Source organism: Rhipicephalus microplus, chromosome 9, assembly GCF_043290135.1.
Source record: "Rhipicephalus microplus isolate Deutch F79 chromosome 9, USDA_Rmic, whole genome shotgun sequence".
NCBI classification, from domain to species: Eukaryota; Metazoa; Arthropoda; class Arachnida; order Ixodida; family Ixodidae; genus Rhipicephalus; species Rhipicephalus microplus.
Window position 1 is genome coordinate 50,287,937 of NC_134708.1, and position 23,680 is coordinate 50,311,616.

The 23,680-nt window shown below is 43.0% G+C and overlaps 1 protein-coding gene across 1 annotated transcript; it reads left to right on the forward strand.

The window, feature by feature from the left end:
* Positions 1-715: 715 nt before the first annotated feature.
* LOC119165034 (uncharacterized) lies at positions 716-4,551 on the forward strand. Its single transcript, XM_037417226.2, has 2 exons — positions 716-1,056; positions 3,988-4,551. Exons 1-2 carry the CDS (start codon positions 845-847, stop codon positions 4,277-4,279), a joined length of 504 nt encoding a protein of 167 aa, XP_037273123.2. The 5' UTR covers positions 716-844; the 3' UTR covers positions 4,280-4,551.
* The last annotated feature ends 19,129 nt before the right edge of the window (positions 4,552-23,680 follow it).

Consider the following 23,680-nt stretch of genomic DNA (forward strand, 5'->3'; position numbering starts at 1 on the left):
GTGAAATGGTGTCTTTGAACAAGGCATGCATGTGGAAGCCAGTACAAGTTCTTTTTTTTTTGCAACATATTTGATTGGCATGTTTGTTTCAAATTTTTTCACACACACAGACGGCATTTGCCAAATGTCTTTTTATCAGAAGGGCCAAAAGCTATTTAAATTTTTCTGGATAACGTAAGGCTTTAAGTTCATCGAATGTTTTATTGAACTGCAGCACTACAAAGTGCTTTGTCTACTAAAAATACCTCTTAAATGAAACTTTATGATGGAATAGTCAAGTTGCTCTAATAATATCACTGAAAGTAGCCTGATTATAGTGGGACAGTCAATTTTAGGTAATTAGACCTCAAAAATACCTTCCGCATTGTTCCTATGCATTCTAAAGATCTGGTCGAAAAATCCACATTGCCATACAAAAAAACAAAAAACAACTTACTTAGTTTTAATGCAAAAGTATGTCACCTGTCAAATCAGCCTCCACCTTCACATACCTGGATTGGGTGTTTAAAATTTGTGTCTGCATAGGGATAGCACTTGGTTTTTTCACATCTGCGCTTTGTGCACATTGTGGGCATGGGGGCATGTGCCATTGCAATGGCTATGCAAGTTAGCCGTGGCTGCCCTCATTGCATTGCGTTGTTGTATCATGTCATGAAATAGTTTTTAGCAGTTGTATCCGTAACGATAATTTGAGGTTGTCTCATTAAATGTTTGCGCTCTTTTCCTCTGACATGCAGGCTCTTCTCCTTCGTGGTCTCAACAGTTGTCCCGTGCGCTTGTGTCTGTACGTGGCCGAGTGCGGTCTTGCCGTCTGTGCAACTACACGACCACAGCCAGCTCGAGCATGACGACGCACGTGCGCACACACACGGGCGAGCGCCCCTTCCGGTGCCACCTGTGCCCAAGTGCATTTGCCCAAAGTGCCAACCTCAAGCGACACGTGCGCACCCACACGGGGGAGCGTCCCTTTGTCTGCGTGCACTGCGACGCGTCCTTCACGCAAAAATCGGACCTCTATAGCCACATGCGCCTGCACACTGGAGAGAAGCCATTCAGGTCAGGGGGGGGGGGGGGGCACTTCTGTTTGTGATTATCGGAGGATGCACTAACTCGATAGAAAATAACAGCAACCCGCGGGTCATGAGGTTTTCACTCCCACTTTTTCAATGGGAGTTCGGCAACAGATTTCGTGCAGTAGTGAAAGACAGCGTGCAAGGATGTGGCTGATATCGAATGTAAATACAATACAGAATGTGTAGGGCATTGCGTCTCGTTTGAAATGCAGTGATTATGAAATTTGCTTTGCTCATCCAAGAATACTCAACGGCTTACACGGCCCTGTTTAAAAACTAATAATTTGACTTTTCCTTTTCTCTCTCTCTCTCTTTGTGCTCTCTCTTTGTGCATTATAGCTGCGTGCTGAAATTAGGATTTTTTGAGTTTGTACAACTGCACAAGTGAAAGCTGGTGATCCAACACAGCCTGCATGCAACAAATCACTAAAAGGAATCCAGTAAAAAAAAAGATGATAAAAGCAAAATAAAGACTCAATCAAGCCTGTCAGGTCTTATACAACCTCTTGTACCATTTACTTGTCTGTGTTGGGAGTGCTGAATGGGAGGGGGCCAGGAGCATGTGGCTAATCCAGGATGAATGCAGGTAACACTTATACAAGCAGTATATGCTAGGAACAAGGGTAGTGTGCTGATATAATCTTGGTTTTCTTCGTAGTGTGGTTCACATCCAGTAGTCTAGTGAAACTTTTCTTTTTTTTTTATTCCATCAACAAGAAGTAAAGGTGCTTCGAACTGGCATTCCAACCTACCTAGCTACTATGAACTCTTAGGGCTAGACTGGCTAGCCCAATCTTGGCATTTGGTGAGCTATTTCGAAAGCTAGCAATCGGAACATTAACTGTACGGTCGCATTAGCTACGGCCAGTCAGGGACAGCATAAGAGTTATGAGTATAGACAAATTTCACCGGGCATACGTCACGAAAATGGGGTGGTGCTCTTGTCGGGCATTTGGTTTCGCTTGGTAGGCAGAAGACGGTCTGCCTACCACAGTTCCTGCTGGGCTTTCAATGATGCATGTGGTGCTCTCAGTCAAGCAACGAGAAAAAAAAAAAAAAAAAACGGTATGCCGAGGAGCTGCGTCGCGGCTGAATGTGCTGAAAGGCATAAGAAAGGCAGGATAAGTTTTTATCGATTTCCATTTGACGAGGGCCGTCGTGAGAAATGGGCTGCAGCGGTAAAACAGGCGAACTGGTCCCCGGCGCGAGCTCATCGGTTGTGTGCCAAACATAGAACGTGACGGGGAGTCGCGTCTCACAACATCGTTTTGTTGGTTGGCGCACATCGCAGCCCTCAGCGCTTATCGGTTGTGTCTCGCTGGGCCCTAGTGGTCAGGAGACGGGCCATGACCACGGCGCGCCCCACGCGCTGCGATAGCTCACCTTGTCAGGGTACATCCGCTTTTGCGTGTTTATTTATTTTGTAGTGACAAATTCTTACAATTTATCTTCATAATACCCACAGTGCCCAAGGGCATTACAGAGGAGGGGGGGAAGGGAAGAATACAATTTCAACACTGAATACAGGTACTCACACTTCTACAGCACAATAATAATGCAATTCATTGTCAACTATGCGTTGCGGCATGTGGGAGTAGACAATACAAAGCAGCTTCACAATACCGTTTCACCCCTACACATCCTCGTGAGTACACTACTCTAGACCCTGAAGTAATCTTGAAAATACTTCATGTGAAGTAACCACTGCTACTTCAGAAGGCAACCTATTCCACGGCGCTATCGTCCTGGGAAAAAATGACATTTTAAATGCGTCCGTGCGGCAGCTTATTTCCCTTATCTTATTGGCATAATCTAGTTGCTGTGAAACGTAGTCCGGTTTGCAAAAATATCGTGAGAGGTCCAGAGCTGTAAGGCTATAAAATATGTTGTGTAAAAGTTTCAAGTTCCCAACCAAGCTTTTCTTTTGCTTTTGAAACACTGAAATTTCCGGTAAAATCAGAGGAGTCAAACCAAACAGCCATGTTTTGAATTTTTTCTAAGTTGGACACATCACATGCCTTCCACGGATTTCACACAACACTAGTGTAATCTAAGACAGATCGAATGTTAGTCATATATAGTTGATTCTTGGCCTCAAGTGGTAATTTACTTGCGTTTCTGCGCAGGAAACCTAACACACGTCCTGCTTTACTTGTGACGTGATCGATGTGATGGCTCCGGGAAAGGTCCGGTGTAAAATATACACCGAAACGCTTGTGTTCACGAACTGTTAGCAGCCTGGTTAAATTTACAGTGTTGTGATCGAAGTTACCGCATCGAAGGGTAGCCCCTATGTTGTGTCTCCTTGGCTTGTACGCTGGAGGCAGGCCACATCTGTGTGGCGTCTGGTGCCGAGTGGCGGCCCCGTTGCCAGGGTATGGCCGTCTGCCTGAAACAAAACCCCCCCCTGAGGGGGAAGACATGCCGGGGCAGACGTATAGATGATGATAGGTTGATGAGTTACGTGAGACTCTGAGACAAATCGCCTCCGGGCGCCTCGTCTCCTTCCCATCTGACAACGGCATGGCACGGGGCATGGAGTCGGGCTTTCCCGCCGGAAAACGTGAGCAGAAGTTACGTGCGGACGTCGCTATAATTTGACCCATAATGCCGACGTCCGCCTACCTGTGTTTACAAACATGGAATGGGTCTACAGGCTGTGATTTAAGTACTGTACATTGACAGCTCGAATAAGTGTCGGTCAACCCACGTTTAAACAAACATGAAGAATGTATGTTTTCGAGACGTGAATAGGTTTTATAACAGATGTATCCAGGTATTCATTTTTAAGGAAGAGATGTTACAGAAGGCTTTAGAGGAAAACGTTTTTTTTTTTTTTTCTAGATGCTGTGACGAGGTGTCTGAATGTCATCGTTAGTAGAAGGCTGGTCACTTCATGATTGCCTCCATGCAGGTGTTGCCGATGCTACCGCCTGTTCCGAACCCAGTCTCAGCGGGCCTGCCACTCGAAAGAGTGCACCGGCGTCCCTGTCAGACATTCACAGCCGAATGCGCAAGCTCCACAAGACCAAGAGCCGGTGCTTAATCCGAATCCAGAGCTAGAGCTGCTAGAGCTTCCAGAGCAAGTACTTTCTAATGACCTGCCACTGCAGATGTACTCACCCCATTCTGTCGACCAGGAGACTCCTCAGTCGGAGCCGGAGTCGCCACCACAGTCGCCCTCTTCACTTTTGCCAACATTGTAGCATCTGCGTTCGGCAATGCCGAGATGATAATGCCGACAGGTCTGGGTAGGATGTATTAATCTTTCGTTGTTTTTAAAGATGTATGCGTAACGAAATAGCATTTCTTTTTAATTTGCTGCCATTGAGGTGAATTGGCCTGTGCAGAGCATTATGTCTATGCTTGAATGGAATGCAGCTGAGTGGCATACTGGAAGTTCTCCAAGCTGCACATATATAATAGTCTTTTTTTTTTTTTTTGAAGCGTCACAACTTAGTTTTAAGAGTTCTTGATGCAGATTTTTTCTATTTTTATGAAAAATCATGTGTCAGTCGTCGACAGGTATGGAAATGCATTTGTAGCGTTTTTTTGTTAAAATGATGTGTTGACCGGTCTTGCGGAAGCAAATGTCAGAAAGAAAAGGCTGAAGGTCAGGTTACTAAATACTTCATTAAGTCATATATTTGCCACGGGAATCGCTTGGTGCTAGCTACTCTCATCACATACTACTTAAATGTCCAAGTAATCACTTGTTGAAATCTACCTCTAGTTTTTATAGCATTGCAATGGGTCTTCGTCGCATTAGTGCTTTCACGTTTTCAGACAGGAGCTGCTGTACGGAAGGCGACGCCTTTTATACGTGCCTTCCGCCTGCTTTCCTGCCATTATCCGTGCATCTTGTGGACTCTTCAGGGCATATGTCGCACAGCATTTATAAATGTACTGGTGTGCTATAGCACAAGGGGACGTTTTGCCTTACAATCATCTAGTGCAAGTTGTATATAGGAGGTGGTTAGCTTGAAGCGAGCACACTACGCACTTTCATGCAGGCACGGCTAATATTTGTGTTGCGGGGTACATACCCTTGCAATCCATCTGACAGTTCTTTCCAAATAAAACAACGCTTTAGAAAATCACCTGGCGCTAAAGGAACAGTGTGAGAGTGCCCACTGACACACTTCTTGTTGGTTTTGAAACACCATATACTGTCTATTCGGCTCGATGGTAACTGCTACCTGTAATACAAACGAGATGTGCAGGAACGTAATGCATGGACTTTTTTTTTTCTTGAAATCACTGGGGAAACCCACGAGATTCACAGGTAAAACTAGATATTTTGTCATGGTGACATTACAAATGTGTAATTACTAGTAGCGATTAATTGATTGATTGATTTGTGGGGTTTAACGTCCCAAAACCACCATATGATTATGAGAGACGCCGTAGTGGAGGGCTCCGGAAATTTTGACCACCTGGGGTTCTTTAACGTGCACCCTAGTAGCGATTAACAAAACAGGCTTAAGGACACTGATTACTTGTTTCCTTTCACCATTTCAAGAACCCAAGTAACTATGGTCAACAAATTGTCAGGTTCTCTGCTTTTGGTGGTTGTTTCTTGTGAGTATGCATGTCATCTACTTATGTTCTGTTTAATGAATGGCCTGTCTACAAAATCAGTTATGTGAAAAAAAGTGAATACCTCCGGTAAAATTCAGTCTTAAGCAGAATTCTGGAAATACAGCTTGTCCAGAGCATGCCTACATAAAGTTTCTGTTTACCGATATTAGTTCATTAGTCATATAATATTGATTGGTCGTCCTTCTAAATTCATGTGAGATGTATGCCTGTGTCTTTTAATTTTTCATTTATTTCATTTCATTTATTTACTCTCTAAGCCGTAAGGCGTTACAGAGAGGAGGGGTACAATATTAAACAATCAAGAGAAAAGACAACAGCGGAGTGGTTACAAAAAGTGTTTGCTGACGGTGGACCTGAAGTGCGCAGCGTCGCTGATGGAGACGATGGAGGCTGGAAGGCGATTCCACTGCACGCTGGTCGTTGGGACAAACGAGTTCAGATAGAGGTTTGTTCGGGAGTTTGGCACACCAACTTTTAACGGATGATCAATGCGGGATGACACGTATGATGGAACTGAAAAAAGGGATTGTTTTAAGGTCTGATTGGTGTAAAATATTTTATGGAAAACACATAGGCGGGATATCATACGACGGGTTGCAAGATCAGGTAGTTGTACTACTTGTTTCATGTTAGTGACACTGGATGACCGAGAATAATCAGAGAGAATGAAACGAGCGGCCCGATTTTGGATAGCTTCAAGTGTGGAGACAAGATTGGCAGAATGTGGATCCCATACAGAAGAGGCATATTCAATCTTCGGTCGTACAAGGGTTTTGTAAAGCTGCAGTTTTAATGAAGTGGGAGCTCGAGAGAAATTTTGTCCAAGGAAGCCGAGCATGCGGTTCGCATTATTGCTAATATATTCAATGTGCGAGTCCCACGAAAGGTTATCTGAAATCCGAACGCCCAGGTATTTGTAGGTGGTAACCGATAATAGAGGGGAGCCATTCAGGAAATATGTGTTTACAGGGGTGTGCTTGATTGTTCGAGTTAGCCTCATATATTTGCACTTGTCGACGTTTAGTTTCATTAGCCAGGTGTTGCACCAGGCTGAAATTGTGTTAAGGTTGGTTTGAAGTTGTGAGGGATCAGAAGGTTCGCATATATTTCTATATATAGCACAATCGTCAGCGAAAAGACGTATTGATGAGGTTATGGTATCAGGAAGATTATTAATATAAATTAGGAAGAGAATTAATGTGTGAAAATCGGTAATATCAAATTGGCTATGCTTGCATGTGCTCATGTTTGAGCATGTTGAATGCACTGAAATGTGCTACCTGAAGAACTTTGTGAAACTAGGCATATCCACACTGCAATCAATCACACGCTAGGCCAACATTGACTACTATTAAAGGTCACAGCTATTTGTACCATATTCACTTGCATCTCAGTTTAGCAGCTTAGCTTTAAACTTGCACCCCAAAAAAAATGAAGTTTTTAGAAGGGGGAAACATTCGACTCTGAGCCTGATGTGGATTTTGCACTTATGACGTGCGATACCATTTCGCCTTGCTTTTTCTATGTGTCTGCAGTTTGAATCAATGATTTCAGATTACTGCACCCGGTTTTCAGGATCCTGCTTTCACGACTCTTCCTAGTCTGCCGCTGTTCTTGTACTAAATGCATCCGATGCAACTAGTTCTCTTTACTCTTTACTAAACAACCTTTTTTAAGTGTTCATTTGTTACAGCGTCCCTGTCAACTATTATTTTATTGGTTGTTAAATGCCTGGCATGGAGTGGCTGCTATCGCAGGATCAAATCCGAGCCACCACAGCAGTGTTTCAATGAAGCCGAGACGCTAGAGGCCCGTGCGCTTAGATTTCGGTGCACATTAAAGAACCTCAGGTGGTCTAAAGTTCCGCAGCCCTCCACTACAACATTCCTCACAGTCATGTTTTTGTTGTGGGGTGTGAAGTCCCAGCAATTATTAATAGAGAACTTGCAATTAATTCTCACCTTAGCCATATTAAACTCTTTTAGCTCTTTGAAAATCAAGTTCTCGAATCGCACTCACACCATTATTTTTGTTTCATCATTTTGTAAGAAATTACATCAGCCTGAATAGGAGTAAACCCAGTAAGTGTGAGAATTGGACAAGTACATGACACGTTTTTGCATTCCCCCTTTTTTGTTTGTTTTTTGCATTATGCATAGCATATGTAACATAACAGTTAACATGTATTACTCATGCAAGGGCCATTTTAGGGGTGTTGCATGACACACTCTCGCAGCTTAAATTTGACACTGAGCTGTGATGGCTAACTGTTCTGTATGTTTGTGATGTGTGCTGTAAACACCTTTACTTTTTTTTATCGGTGCGTTAGAAGAGCGATTGTTGGAGTTGTGCATGTTTTAGCGGTAGCACAGAGCCCCTTTTGGGCTACACCATTGTTGTTGGCTTATAAAAATGTTTTGCCATGCTTGCCGTGTGAACATTGACTGAAATCGTGCCTTGTGTACCGCTGTGCCTTTAGGCCTCCTGTAGGCATGCATGACGCGCTAAAATAGTGCCCTTCATAGTCTCACGGCTGATGCATAGATGTTGTGGAGTTCAAGGTAAATGATATCTTTCATCTGGTATCGGGAGGCCTTTTGCCACAGTTGTCCGAAGAAGATTTTTCAGCTGCCTTTTGCGACTGAATAGTTTTTATAGTGACTCAAGCTGCAAATGGACGGTGATTTGCTCACCTTTGTTGTTCGCCTGAAGTTTTTTCATCCTGATTGCTTATCATATGCCTGCTTAGCAGAATGACTGGGCATTTCTAGCTCGACTTTGAGCCATTCAACTAAAAATGAACCAGCGCAAAATAACTAATATATAGAGAATGCTGAAAAGTGCATGCTTACTTTAAAAAAAGTAATAGACAGTACCTTGAAGTTGACCTTCAATTAGTTGAAAGTACGCTTATCTAGCACAATGAATTGTCAGTAAAAAAACTTTCATAAGTTGCCTGTGGCTTTTTAGGGTGCAGATCCTCTAGATCTGGGTTTCCCAATGAGGTGGGCATTATGTGCACAAGCAATCACAGTGCATATTGAAAGTGTAGTTTTCAATTTAAAAACTTAGTTATTTACCCATTCATAGCACATACAGCAATTTATGAATTGATGCCAATAAGTTGTTTAGGCAAGAAAACTGTGCGGAAATTTCGATATTAGCGCCAGCTCTGAAATAAGTTCTGTTACATTTGTGACTGCCTACACTCAAAAGGTTCTGCAGAACCCCTATAATGTTTTAGCACCTGCAATGGGTTTTGTATACCTGTAGGGCCACTGGAACAAAAAACTATTATGTTATATTGGTGGGCTTTCATTGTTGAAGGTTAACTGCGGGGTCATCAAGAGCGATGTCTTAGCCCTATTGCAGCTTGCTTTTTTCTTCACTAGGCTTCGGCTTAGTATGCACGTGTATATTATGCACCTATATTCGCTATGAATGGTGTCGGCCACGAGTGAACAAATTTTGACTTGTTTCTGTGCAAGCAAGCTGTTTATTTGTGAGAAACGAACGGAGAAATACAGCTGTCAAATACTAATTGTCAATAGTCTATAAATGTACTGTCAGTACTCATCAGCATTGTCATTTTAGCTAGCTGTTTTTCTTGGTAACGTGTGTTTTTACATTTATTTGGTGGGATTTTGTGTAAATGAAATGAGTCCGAAAAATTGCAGCTACTGCATAGAAAGTAAGCGCTGTTTGAATGCCAGGAACATTTGCATGATATATCTATGTATTTCCTATTTTGTGTCGGGTCACAGTCGAGGATTCGATTTTTTGAAGCAAATTTATTTGTTTTTATTTACTATTTCGGTTTTTATACTGTTACTTATTAGTTGTCATTACTGTTGTACTCCAATACATATCTTCATTCATTTTCTGTGTTTTACTGTTTGAGGAGATTTTTTTTTCGTGCATCATTTCACTGACTTTTGTCCATAATCATAGTCTAAGGACACTATAAATGTATGTATTTCTTTTTTTGTTTTGTAGAAACCACCAAATGTTTCATTCTGGCCACTTTTGTATACAGCTTTGCGTTGACACCAAGTGTTAGCATTTCTGTAGTCATGTACTTTTTTAAAAGGCAGTGGTGTTTCGACCTTAAAGGCGGATGCACACAAGCCTGAAACAGTGTGCACGCCGATCCAGATTGACATTGTAAGTTTGACGGTCAGTGAATTTGTGGTCAGAAACCATCATCTAGTACAGGGGTCGGCAATCTTTTCTGCCAAGAGGGCCACTTCACATGAAGCCAGCACAGCCGGGGCTAGACGGCAGACTTGTGCGAGGAGGGGCGAGGTTGGCGAACTTATTGTACGGCAAATGGAATAGAAATCATTGCTATTTTTTGTGCGTATGGCTTAAGGTTGCAATTTATAAACAGTTTAGAAGTGAAAATACCACCTCAAATAAAGAATGCCATGTAGGCCTCCAGATATGAAGTGTCAAGGAGAGGATGACTAGGGTCTGGTTTTACCGACCAGTTTTAGCCCTGCTCGGCCAGTGTTTCAGACAGCGGGCCGGTTGCCTGTCCGCACCCACCATCATTGGCTGGTTTTTTACTGCGAAAGCTGTTATGAGATCAGAGCATGGGTCACATGCGGCGCCGTAGTTGTCCGCCACCGCCGATGTCGGTAACCACTTTCAAAAAAAAAGCTGTAAATAAAAAACACCAATGGCACAATGGGATTCGAACCCGGGTCCACTGCGTGCCAGCCAAGTATTCTACCACTGAGTCACGCCAGTGCATTGAACTTGTTTTTAAACTGGCTTTAGGCAGGCTTCATGTCGGGAAAGGAATCGCGTTAATATAAGTAATAAAGCATTTTAGAACATGAAATGAACAGCCAGGCATCACACAATGTGAATTGCATAACGAGTAGGTCATTAAATGCTCCAACCCATTAGAAAACTTGCTCTTGATCACCTGTTAACTGTGATGCATACCCACTTCAGGCGTAATTCTTCCACAGCATGAAACGTTGCACAAAATATCTAACAAGCGTGTAGCAGATACCACGCTTCTCCAAAGAATGACAAAGGATAGCATAGTAAATGCTGGCCTACTACGCAAAAATTATTTTTATGGCATAGTGGGTACCCAGCAGTGTACTTGTAGCAGTTACCCAAAGAGTATTTAGAAAAGACTCTGAAAGGTCGCTCTTCTAGCTTTCGCTGCAACTGTGCTGCGCGTTCCGCGAAAACCTGTTTCTTTTTTTTTTTTTTTCCAGAGTTGTAAACGAAAAGTCATTCTAATAATCGGTATTTTTATGCAAAGAATTGGACTAGTAGGTTGGTTCAGTGTGCTGTTTTTGTTTCTGAATCAAGTTCATTTGGCTCAAGGAAAGCAACACTACATTAAATGGCACCGCATGCCAAGAACATTACGTGGCGTCTATTAAACACTAATTTACTCCTAGTAGAGCATTACCCCCCCCCCCTTCCCCCTTCCTCTGTTGAAGGACCAGCTTTTTTGTTTGAGGAACCTCATTCTTCTGACATCGGCACGACGTCGGAAAGATGAGGGTTCAGACGTCGTGCCTGGGGCCGCATAATACTGTCTTGCAGGCAGCATGCGCACAGGTTGCCGACCTCTGTCGACAGGTTGCCGACCTCTGACCTAGTACTTGAGTGGACCTACTGCAAGTCGCGGAAGCAATTTGATGCTGCATTTCGGTCATCTGGACTGTGTCTCTCCTGCCTTCTTAGGTTATATCTGGCTGTAGTGTTGTTTTAGTGGTGTGCTTTGTACACTTTCTAATGCACTTGGGCAGCCTTTAGTTGTTGGCTACAAGCAAGTGTCCAATCGCTATCAAGCTGCATGTGCCAGTGTGTCCTAGCATGCTGGTATGCACAATCCTGGTAGCACCTAATGCATGAACTATGTGGGACTATACGTGTCTCTTGATATGTAGCCAAGAGATGACAAGTGCCTGTGCGTCTTTTTATGTTATGATGCTTTGAACAATAAAATTTTATATAATCTCTGTGATGGTTTCACAGAAACGTTTTAATTTTACATGCGAACGAATATCTGTGCCTCGTAATTTAGGGACACAGGAACTAGTTAGTTTAAACTTTTACCTAAAAAAATGGCCATGAACTAAGCAGAAGATAGGAATATTTTTCACATTGCCATAGAAGTACAGCATCGTTATTCTCTCGCATTTCACTCAACGTATGCAAAAACGCACACACACACACCTACACACAAAAGAACGTTAGAATTGCTATAATATGACCGATGAAAACTTTGAAGCCAGATAATTTGCTCATGCCAGCCAGCTAGCTCACGGTATTCTGAAAACAGTTTTTCTAAGGCTGAGAAAGTACAGATTTTGTATGCGCTGTCAACCTTGGGGTCAGAGCACAGGACAAGCATCTTTAGTCATGTAATGTAGCTGGGGCCTCGAGAAAGTGTTCAGGTTTTCATGTGTATTCTGTTCATTCTTTCAGAATATTGCTCAAGCATAGCAAACGGGAGTAGCGTAACTCTAGTAGCACGGTAAGAAAGGGTTTCATTCATTTCATAAGTTGATAAAGGTTGCATCTGTGTCATGCTGGGAACTTTTCACTTGTTTGCAATGTCACACCTACTGCACATAATTTTAAATGGCACTGCGTGTTAACCATAACCACACTGAAGTAAATGTCTTTAGTGTTGTAGCTGTTTTCTAGTGTGAGAAATTGTAAATAAGCGAAATTGTACTTAAATATGTCAAATGCTTTTTATGGTTTTTTTGCAACACATACAGCAGGAAAGGTTATGCACAGCTTGCTTGACAACATATGCAACAGCTGTATGTTCTGCAAGTGGTGCTACATTTGGTCACAGCCTCATTGGGAGGTATACCTTGCTGCTTCCAACCTAAATTACTATAACATTATAAGGGAGTGGGCTTCACCCCACAATTTTCTGTGTAGTGGTTGAGCCAGCTTTAAAAGGCCCTTCACTAGGTCCATTGTAAATTTTTTATTGAACCGTGGTGATGTAGGTTCCTTAAAGTTGTAAGTGTGCTGGAGAGTGTTTCACTGAATGAATGAATGAATAGACTTTATTTAAAGTCCGGCAGTTTATCGGGCGAGGTTGGGGAAGAGGGGATTAACCCCTGTCCTTTCTCGCTCTCCGTTGACTATGATGGCGGAGCCTCAGGTGACCGCTCGAAGTTATTGCACCCGGGCGGCATCTTCAGCTTGCCGGACGGCCCAAAGCTGGTCGGGCAGCTCATTGCTGGTGAGTGCCGCCTCCCAGCGGCAGCGCAGCTGACGCCGCCGATCGGCAACAGTGACCGTCGCCGCGCCGGAGGTCGGCCCCTGCCCTTGCGCGGTGGTGGCAGCAGCAATTGGCCTTGGATTTCACCCCTGCCTAACATGTGTCGCGAAGGGAGCGGCGGCAGTGCCGTCAACGTTTTCAGCACACTCCCAAAGCATGTGCTGCAGTGTGGCCCTTTCCCCGCACGCCTTACACGCGTTCGTAGGCTATAGGTGAGGATAGCACAGGCGTAGGATCACCGGGCTGGAGTACGTATTTGTTTTACTGAAAAAAAAAAAAAAATTAAGTGCTATAGTGCATCTCGCTGTGTTCGCTGTCTTTCATTCACCATTGCGCCAATCAATAGCACTCTTGCCATTTGGCTCTGCGCCCTCAGCTTTTGGTGAGAGAGCATCTCGTGGAATGACGAACTTCTAACGCTATGCCCACAACGCCTTTAAGCTTTGTGTACACTATTCTAAAACTCTAATAAGGGGAAAAGCGTAGATATCGCATCAAATGCAAAAATTGCTCATCAGCAAACCCCGTTTAATACAAGTTGTGCAAAAAATAATTGCATGATGACATCATCATAACGTCACAGATGGGAAAAGTGAACTTGACATTGTTGCTTGGTTACGGCTTGGTCAAATGTGGGCTTATCATGGAGGCCGAGCAAAACCAGGTGAGGGGCAGAAGAAATGCCCCAGATGGCTTGTAAAGCCACCGACTCCCAGATGCAGAAAGCTTTCTGCATCTGCGGAAAGCTTCTAGTGGTGGGAAAAGAAATAGGGAAACAGAACCTAGGAAAGTGACACCACAGACAAAAAAGTTTGCCCAATCCAATTAGAAATTTCCGATTGGATGCAATTGGAACCATTTGGAAATTTCCAGTTACGTTTTGGAATACCAATTGGACAATTTCATTGGGTTCAATGGGCCATCCCTTTAGCTTGAATGGGCCTGATCAATGTACCAATTTGTAAGGCAATCAATATCTAAATAGATTGACCAATTAGGCTAGCAGGTGAAGTGAACTTTATTGCCACATATATCAAAACATGTTTAAACAATAAGGATGGTGGGATAAAAGCTGCATGTATGCAGCTTGACTAGTCCTACCTCCCAGAACAATAACAGCAGCAGCAAACATTAACAATTCTTACTTGTCACAATAGTAAAATAGAAATACATAAAGCAAAGCGATAAGAGAAGAAGAAAAAAAGTATGAAACAAACATTCTCAACATCGGTGTTCATAAAATTAGTTGAAGCATTCACTTTTTGGAAACATGACGTATGTTGTCATCACTTAATTTAGTATACTTGTCTAGTATTGAAGGAAGGCGGTAGGAAAGTGTTTGAAAACCGTAGTTTGTGCGTGGTCGCGGAACTGCCCAATGTTCGGTGTGTCGGTTTATGCGTTATGATTGATTTATTGACAAGTTAGCAATGTTCCTCGTATGAGTACTGCCCTTAATCGTTTCATGTTTAAAAGAACTGATACTCATAAAAGTGGTCAACTCGGATAATTTTGAGCTTCAAATATAGGTCACGCGTGTGCTCATAAGGTAGATCAGCAATAGCCCGTAGGGCTTGCTTCTGTAGTGTGACTAAATTTTCTAATGATTGTTTAGTGCTGTTTGACCAAACGAGGTGACAATAGCGCAGATGTGAAGCAAAGAGTGCATTATATATCATGAGTTTCTGTTGTATTGGTAAAAGTTTCTGGCATCTGCGCAGCATACCTAAAACCTTGGGAAGCTTAGATTTTAAGTGATCAGTATGGTGGTCCCAAGTTGCCAGTTTGTGAAAGATGACACTCAATGGTTTAGCCAACGCAGAGAGTACTACTTTAGAGTCATTTAGCATAAGACACTTTGTGTGATCGCAAGGCGTAGATTTTGCTCTAAAGAGTACTGCTTTTGTCTTCGAGCAATTGAGCTGAAGTGAGTTTTTTACTGAACAGTTATTTATTTTTCTTAGTATTTCATTAGCCAGATGTATAAGTTCGTCATCCTTAGTTCCTGGAACGAAAAAACTGGTGTCATCCGTGCAGATAATGTAGCTAGCTGAGTCATCAACATTCACAATATCATTTATATATATAACAAATAGAAGTGGGCCTAGTATGCTGCCCTGAGGCACACCCTGCTCAATTGGTTTTAGCGAAGAGTAATGTATGTTTGGGTGAACACAGTTCCCCCATTGGAAATAGCATAGAGTTCTAATTGGATTTATTGATTGTGTTGATGGGTCTAACCAACTCAAACAATCCGTAGCACAAACAATCCAATTGGTTTGGCCAATTAAGTTGATTGTTCAGGACAACCTCTTTAGTAGGAAATACCATGTAGCCGCCCTGAATTAAGCGTTACCTGCTAATCTCATTGGAGACACATCAAAATTAAGAAATGATGTTGGACTGCATGAACTTGACATTAGTGAAGGCTAGCGTGAAATAGAAAAAAATTCTATACAAATGTTAGTCTCTCCGAAGGTGCTTAATGTGCCTGAAATTTCGGCCTAGTAAGTTGTGCCAGGTCCCATGAACAATTGAGTAGTTTTTGGGGCCAACTGTAAAATGAACTGGTGAAATAATCGGTACACTATGTAGAGCATATTATTATGCAAAGATGTTTTATTTGAAGAGTAGTCATGTAATTGGAAACATGTTTCTTGTTTCACAGCTTTACTCATTTCTGTGATGTCTAATTGAAACCAGCTTGCAATCTAAAATCCAATTGGAATGAATTTGTGGAATTCTCATTAGAACTGTATCTGGTGTAAAGGGTCCTTGGCCCATCCCCATTTATAAATTTTAGTATGAAACTCTCAATTAATCATTCGATGAACATTAAACCTGGTGAATTTCTCTCAACTGGATATTAAATATAATTAATATCTGTTCAGTATGTAATGAGGCCCACCTGGAACTGTCCTATATGGAGCACTGATTGGACCTACAACAATCACTAATTGGTCCTGTATATACAAATGTCAAATTGAAGGCTTAATACCACATGGCCTAATACCACAATAGCGCAGGGATATTGAAGGATATAGGTATATTGAAACATTCGGAGTAGAAAAAAATCTTCTAACATGGATTGACCTCAATTGGAATTGCACAAGCATTTAGATTATCGAAAATTCTAATAGGGTGGCAAAATGGAAAATTTACACCTAGTGTTGTGACCATTTGAAACGATTACTTTCAATTGGGCTACCCGGTCGAGTTCAAGGTCCCAATTGGTTGCAGCCCATACCATAGGGGGCCAATTGGTATGGTCAGTTGAACCAGGTGACTTTTTCTAAAAGTGTTGGAGAACCAGGCGGAGAAGAGCCAACGAGCTAGCTCTCCAATTGGACATTTCAGAGTATCCCATTGAAACTGATTGGATAATGGGCGACACTCATGTAGTCCCACCAACTTGGGGCAATTGAGACCAACTGGAATTTCCAATTGGTTTCAGTGGTTTTTGTTTTTACTGGGTACCAATAACACAAGAGGTGCTTTTGCAGGAAGAGGCAGAAGGGTGCTCACTGCTTTTAGTTCTCTCTCGCGCTGCCTGTTGCAACAAAGTGAAACCCGCGAAGGTGCGCGCATGGCGCTGTGTACCGAAACAGGTGGATGCTAATGTATATGCACTAACTGTATTTTATTCACTCAGCTGACTATCGCAGGAGCACGTACGCAGCCTCTGACCCAAGCTCATCAATCTCATTTGTGATTGAGAGGCACTTAACATAACTGAAGACAGTGAAGGCAATTCAAGAAATCAACCAAGTTTGTGCCCTTTCTTCCACTATGAGCAGAACTCAACATAGAACAAATACTTCGAAATTGTCGTATCTTGTGAGTGACGTGTTGGTATGTGTTTACGGATATTGTCGCGCTTTCACACCTCGCCTCACGGGGTGCGAAAGTGGCGAAACTCTCCGGAAACTGGCACGTTTCGCCGTCCAAGCGGCCGAAAACCTACGCCGCGTGGCCGGTGCAAAAAACATCTGTTTGGGACCGATTTTCCCGCCACGCGATAGCGGATTTGGTTTACGCTTAACGGCTTTGGCTGCGCCATGGAGGAAGGAAAGAAGGAGGAAGGACAGAAGGAAAGGAAAAAGAAGAAAGACCTTTCCTTCCTTCGTGGGCTGCGCTAGCTCGAACCACGTGATATAACCACTGGCCGCAGATTCAAAATTGCGGCCAAGTCGCATCAGCGCAAATCGCCAACTACCCGTGCAGCTCGACGAAACGTGACGGCCTCAACAAGGACGCGTTCATTGAGAGCCTGGCTCGGATTACGATTGCCGAGAACACTGGAGTTCACGGAGGAAGGAAAAGGTGTGCTGGAGTTAGACGGTGCAGCCGTGCAGCAGCAGCGAGTCAGCATGCCCCAAAGCATGACCTACTACACTCCTGACCTGCCCAGAGAGCACCTCTTCCAGCGCCCACGTTCTAGTTCATACCTTCTGCCGCTAGGGCCGTCACCTACGAGCGGCGTGGCGCTAGGCAGCACCTGTTCGCTGTCGTCTGCTTCAGCCATCGCTGTGGCAGTGCAAATCGTTCTTATTGTGCATGAATTGTGTATGAATGTGTAAAATATGGCAAATAAAGCGATATGATTCCTCGTCAGAGTTGGCTGCATTCGTGTGGACGTTTGAAGCAGAAATAGAACCGTAAAAAAAGCACACAAAGGGTCACAGTGGCAAGCAGACGGGAACTTTTCTACAAATGAAGGAAAATTTATTATGAAAATATTTCTTGAATGAAAACGTAGTCCAACGAGATAAAAAAACTATTGTTAGGCATTCATTGTTCACACTGAATCACGATGGTTCCAGACGATACGCATACACAAATTGCAGAAGATACGCAGAAACACAGTAGGTCGTGTGCAGAAACTTGCAGACGGCAGATAGCTGCAGTAGTCAGCTCTAATAGTGGCCGCGTGCAGTTTTTTTTTTTTAGATGAGCTGACACCTCAAATGTAAGTATGGTGTATTGCTGCGTGCCATATTGCAAATCGGAACAAGGCAAACAAAGTAAAGTAAGTTTTCACGAGTTTCCTGCCACAGACATACGGGAAGAATGGATCGAGGCAATTGGAAGAAAAGGTGAGTCTTGTGTTTTTGAGAGTCGTTTCAATTCAGAACGAGTTGCAAGCTAGCAAGAAGCACCAGGGTGCTTTAGTAAACTTTATTTCCGTGTGTTATGCTAATTCACTGAGCTAAAAAACATGAAAGCTTTTTTAAAGTACCGCGGCTAATATGGCAGGCTCCACAAATAGTGCCAAGAAATTTAAATATAGCACACAAGAAAAAAGTAAATATACGAAATCTGTAAATTATGTAAAAATGCGTAGCGGTGGGTTGCGAGGGGTTCGAGCACCCTTCCCGAAGGCTGCCTCAACAAATGCCGCCGAAATCCATAAAAAAATTAATGATATGAAATATTTACGTGCTGCCTCCACAGTTTGTCTCTGTGTGTGTGTGTGTGTGTGTGTGTGTGTGTGTGTGTGTGTGTGTGTGTGTGTGTGTGTGTGTGTGTGTGTGTGTGTGTGTTTAGCGATGGACAACTCTTGAACACTGGGTGTCACTGAAGTTAGCGACCGAATTTGGTCAAATGTATTTCTCATCTCAAACCTCTATCTTCCCATACAGCTTTGTTCGTTTCTGTATAAGCTTACTTAAGGTAATTAGAAACGTTACGCCGGTAACGAAATGTGGCGATTAACTGTTCACTCTATATAGGGCTGGCAGGCGGTCGGGTATAATGACATAATTGAAGTCCTTCGTGCAATGAGCCCATCGGCTCTGTGAGGGTTAAGAGACCCAGCCGGTGAAACCGAAATGAGGAACCTGGAATAATCAGCGACAGATACTCTATTTATGTGCGTGCTGCATCTGAGATTACATCATGCATGACAAAGATTCGTTTTGGAGAATGCAAAAGAACAAAAACCACTGAAGTCATCGTCGTCAACGGCGGAGTCATTGTACAGGTTAGAGGTTTGCGCTCTAAACCAAGACCAAGGCGCTCAAGTGCGCCTCGGTTTCGGCTCTGTCGTATTGGGTCGCGCTTCGTTACTGAGCAGCCATTAGGAAATTCAGCTTTGTTATGAAACCTTGTATAGCCAATGAGCTCTTCGAATAAAGGGCTTCAAGTATGCCACTGGACTCGACCACGTACCATCACTAAACATCAATCGACGAATGTAGTCATCTAAAAAGACATTTACAAAGGCTGCGAGAAAATATGAAAATGCACTAAATGGGTATACAGGTACTTCCCCAGAATAAAATCGTGGCTATGCTTTTTCTTAACCTCCCCATTTGGCTTGTTACATTTTGGAAAAATTAATTACAAAAAAGGTGTTATGGACTGTTATTTTGCAATCTTGCTAGCCATGCGTATACGCCTTTACCTTTGATGAAGGTTCAGGAAAGCATCGCTGGGAGCCCAGCGACCGGTCGAAGGTATGCAGCCTGCATTTTACCGCTGAAGATTACAGAACAGTGACGAAAAGGAAGATGTTGAAGCCCACAGCCGTGCCTTCCTTATTTCCCGCTTCTCCTGATCCACGTGGGCAAGATCCAATGCCGCGGAAAAAGCGGCTAAAACGAACGCAGGGGGAAACAACGCTGGCACCCATACAAGTAAAAATACTGTAAGTAAAACTTGAAGTCTAACACAACAACGGATAAGAATAATGTTAGCAGTATTCCCTTATGCGTTTAGCGGGACAATATATCTGTCATGCTTCGCTATTTTTTCGGCTTAACAGGGGAACGTCCAACGCAGATTCTTCTCAAGAAGAGCGAGCATCAGCGGAGCCTGGGGAAGTATATAGTTCTGAAAACCCAATTGAAACTGCACAAGAGGCCGAGTGGTTGCATTTTCCATCAAGTCAGGACAACATGGAGGACTGTAGTTCAGTTATACAAGGGGAACACCAGAAGAGGCCAGTGCGGCGCTCCATGACGTCGCAAACGTCGATCGGTTTGAAGAAGATGCGCCAAATTCTTTTAGCAGAAACCTTGATATCACTTTGAGGGATCTGCTTTTCATTGACAAACGAGTATAATGGCACATTTTCAGCATGTGTACGCGCCCCAACTGCGGGTGTCGCCCTTGGGCGCTATCAATCAAACATAACCACTAGTACAACAAAGGCGGTACTATTCCGCCCTAAAAATAAGTCTGTTAATGAAAACATACATTTCAAGTATGGCGATACTATTATTGAGTTAGTAAATTGTATAAAAATTCTTGGAGTTACATTTTCGAGCAATATGCTTTGAAACGATCGCATTTACAGTGTGCTGGGTCAGTTATCTCGCGTAGAGGGCACGGTGTACAGTGGCAAAACTGTTCTACTATACAAGGTAAAATTCTTACTTTATAAATGACTGTTCTGTTGGCATCTTGCTTATTGTTTCTTGGTATGAAGGACTACGACTAACACGCGCTTACAAAAACTGTACCTGATGCAAAAGACGTATATTAGAATAATTTTTTACTGGTCGTATGATGCTCGCAGAAGTGAATTGTTTCAACAGGCTGGAATACCACCCCTACATCGTCTCTACGATTTTAAGTTAGCATTGGTGGTCAGGCGTCAATTTCAAGAAAGTCGACATTATTTGTACGACCTCTCGAAACTGCAGCCAAATAATTTGTTCGAAACATGACATAAAGAAACATGGAAAATAAAAACTTCGAGAACAAACTACTCCACAGATAGGTTGTTCTACACAGTTTCTACGTTAATTGATAAATATGTGAAAGCTGGCATAGATTTCTTACTCTGTACCCGAACTCAATTGCACGATATACACATGTATAGTTTTCAAGATTTCTTTGCAGTTGCTACATTGTTATCATGGTTGCTATTTTTATTTTTAGAATTTGAACTTGATATTTTTGTAATTGTTGCTTAGATAACATTGCTAACTGTTTGCCAGTGCTGTCGTGCTAAAGGCGTCTGTGGGCCTATGTCAAGCTGCCTCTTTCGAAGAGCAGCTTTTACCTGCCGCTGTCCTTCATCAAACTATTGATGAAAAATAAAACATTATTATTATTATTATTATTATTATTATTATTATTATTATTATTATTATTATTATTATTATTATTATTATTATTATTATTATTATTATTATTAACTATGCTCGACAAGATGATGATAATGATGACGATAAAAACTTTATTGGGGTCGCAATGTGTTGCCCTCGATAGGCACATCACTGCCTTTACCATATCGTCTCATCGCACGGACATATAAAATCATAGAAACGCGCATCGGCCAGCGCTCCCCGTTCCAGCAGACAAACTCCCGTAGCGAAATTTGACGCACAATTTTTGTTGTGTAGGTCACAGTAAGAGTTAAAGCTTCAATTCCTGTGTCTCTCCTTGATATGCGTCCGTGGGCGTATGTGCATTATTCTCTTCTATCAATTGACTACAAGTGTAACACCTGTCCAGGGCGAGTGTCCAAGGTAAGTGCTCAACAGGGGCACTGCGTTTCACCTGACGCGTCCTAAACAACCTAAAATCAGTTTGATATTCTATTACCAATGAGTACATTATTAGTCAAAAGCTTTATGAATACTAAATTGAAGTTTTTTTAGGCTGGAATGGCAAAAACAACCATGCAGCAAGACATTTCTACGCAAATATACAGCTTTAGAAGTCAATCAACCAGTATAGCCTAACTACTAAAATGTAACACATAGCACACGTTAGCCTTTTCAGCAAAAAACAATCACACGTATAGGCAGTTTGTCACAGAAGCAGACGCATGGTATCAGTCCGTCGCCCTCCTGCCGGCCGCACAGTAGCAGACGAACAGGTTATAGGTAGCGCCACCTACGGCGAGCGATTGAACGAGAGCGGGGACACGCGCTCCCATAGGAACCCCGCTATCTGAACAGGTCAGGAGTGTAGTAGGTCATGCCCCAAAGTGTCTTGCGTTTGTGTACAGCGAGCTGAATCCGCCGCCGCCGGTGCGTTTTCTCGTGTCGTTTCTGCTGGCGTATCTCCCGAAACAACATTTTGGAGCTGCTTCTTTTTAGTACTTTGCGTGAATAACTAGAACGGGGTATGAAATTTAGTGCTCAGAAAACAGGCAAAATCGCATTAATTCTCAAGGTAGCAATGGCAGCGGCAGGGCGCCATCAGGGGCAGAACGAATGTGAACACATATTGGGGAACATTTCCGACGCGCGCAGTCGTGGTTTTCGGGTTGCTCTGGTGTTTTCGTGTTTACTTTTCATGTGGGACGCCTTCAGCTGTTTCAACCAGGTTTTGTGGGGCTTTAGCCATTTAACAGGGCTTTACCAATTTTGTGCGTCAAATTTCACTCTTGTGTATTCCAAGATGGTGTGTAAACACGTGTGGTTCGGAATTTTCAGCTAATGAACCGTTTCAGCCGGTGAAAATTGTGAGTGTGCAGCAGTGATGTGGGTGGCCGCCGTTCCCGACACATATTGATTCAGTACACGGACGTTACCGCAGTTTCGTGTTGTTTCAAGTGTTTCAACAGAGTTTGAACATTCGTTACAGCTGTCTTTCTTGTGCCATTTGCCCGCACTCTGTGTGTCGTGTTGTGTGGTTTAATGGGAGTCGAGTAGCTCTTGACAAATTTTGTGATGCGCAGAAAAATTACACTATCTTCCACTAAAGGGAACCATGTTGGGATGCGAAGCAGTGCTGGTGTTCACTTGTGTTTTATTTGTATGTTTCATTTGTGTGTGGAGTTGTGTATATGTTGTGCACCGCTTAAGCCACCTCCCCCCTCCTCCCATTTGTGTGTATTACCGTGTGTGTTCCACAAAGTGAACACCAGCGCTGCTAGGAGAGTGCAACGGCGCGCGCTCGCGCAGCTGTGGCGAAAAGAAAAACTAGAGAAGATAAATGAAGCGGAGGAAGCGCTTTGCCACCTCACGCGAGTAGAGGGCCCTCGGCGACCGAGCGCTCCCCCACTGCGCATGTGCCAACTCTCTTCTCCTCACATGCAGTAAGTAATGAAAGCTACAGTTTTTATGTAGCATGCCTTCTCTATGCCAGGCCTCCCTTTGGTTGTTCTAAAACTGGGCACAATCCAGAAACATTACAACAGTGTGTGATAGAAGGTGCACTAGCATTGCTAAAACTGTACCATAAAAAAGTGGAGCAGTGTGAACAGAATGTTGGCATAATGAGTAAGGTCATCAGGAATCCGAGCAAAAAACTTCATGATGAAACAAGCGCAGAAATACACACACTCAGAGAGGACTGTGTGCTCTCTGAGTGTGTGTATTTCTGCGCTTGTTTCATCATGAACCTTTACCAACACGCTCAACTGGCAGTCATCCTAAAAAGCAAAAAACTTGATGACAGGGAAAACAGAAGCTGCCGGAATAACCTTATCATTTATGGTTTGCAAGAAAAAAAAGTGGTGAAAATAGCAGAGATCTAGAACAAGTGGTTATGAAAGGTGTGTTCAAAGGCGAACTCGGAGTGGAAACAAGATCGGTTGAGCGTGTATATCATGTTGGAAAGAAAAGGACAAACTGCACAAAGACTGTCATTATAAAGTTTCACAACTTCATAGAAAAGATCACCATTCTGTGTAATTGCAAGAAGCTTAAAACTAGTTCGATAGCTATGTCAGAAGACTTCTCGGCCTCAGTGCGTGACGTACGCAGTAAGCTTTGGCAGCCTCCAAGGCAAAGCGTGATGGGGGCGATAAAGTAACACTTCT

Bases quoted from the DNA above. Each gene is read 5' to 3' on its own strand.
- LOC119165034 (XM_037417226.2), top strand. From the start codon at position 845: ATGACGACGCACGTGCGCACACACACGGGCGAGCGCCCCTTCCGGTGC. The intron at 1,057-3,987 runs GTCAGGGGGGGG...GCCTCCATGCAG, and splicing joins ACTGGAGAGAAGCCATTCAG to GTGTTGCCGATGCTACCGCC.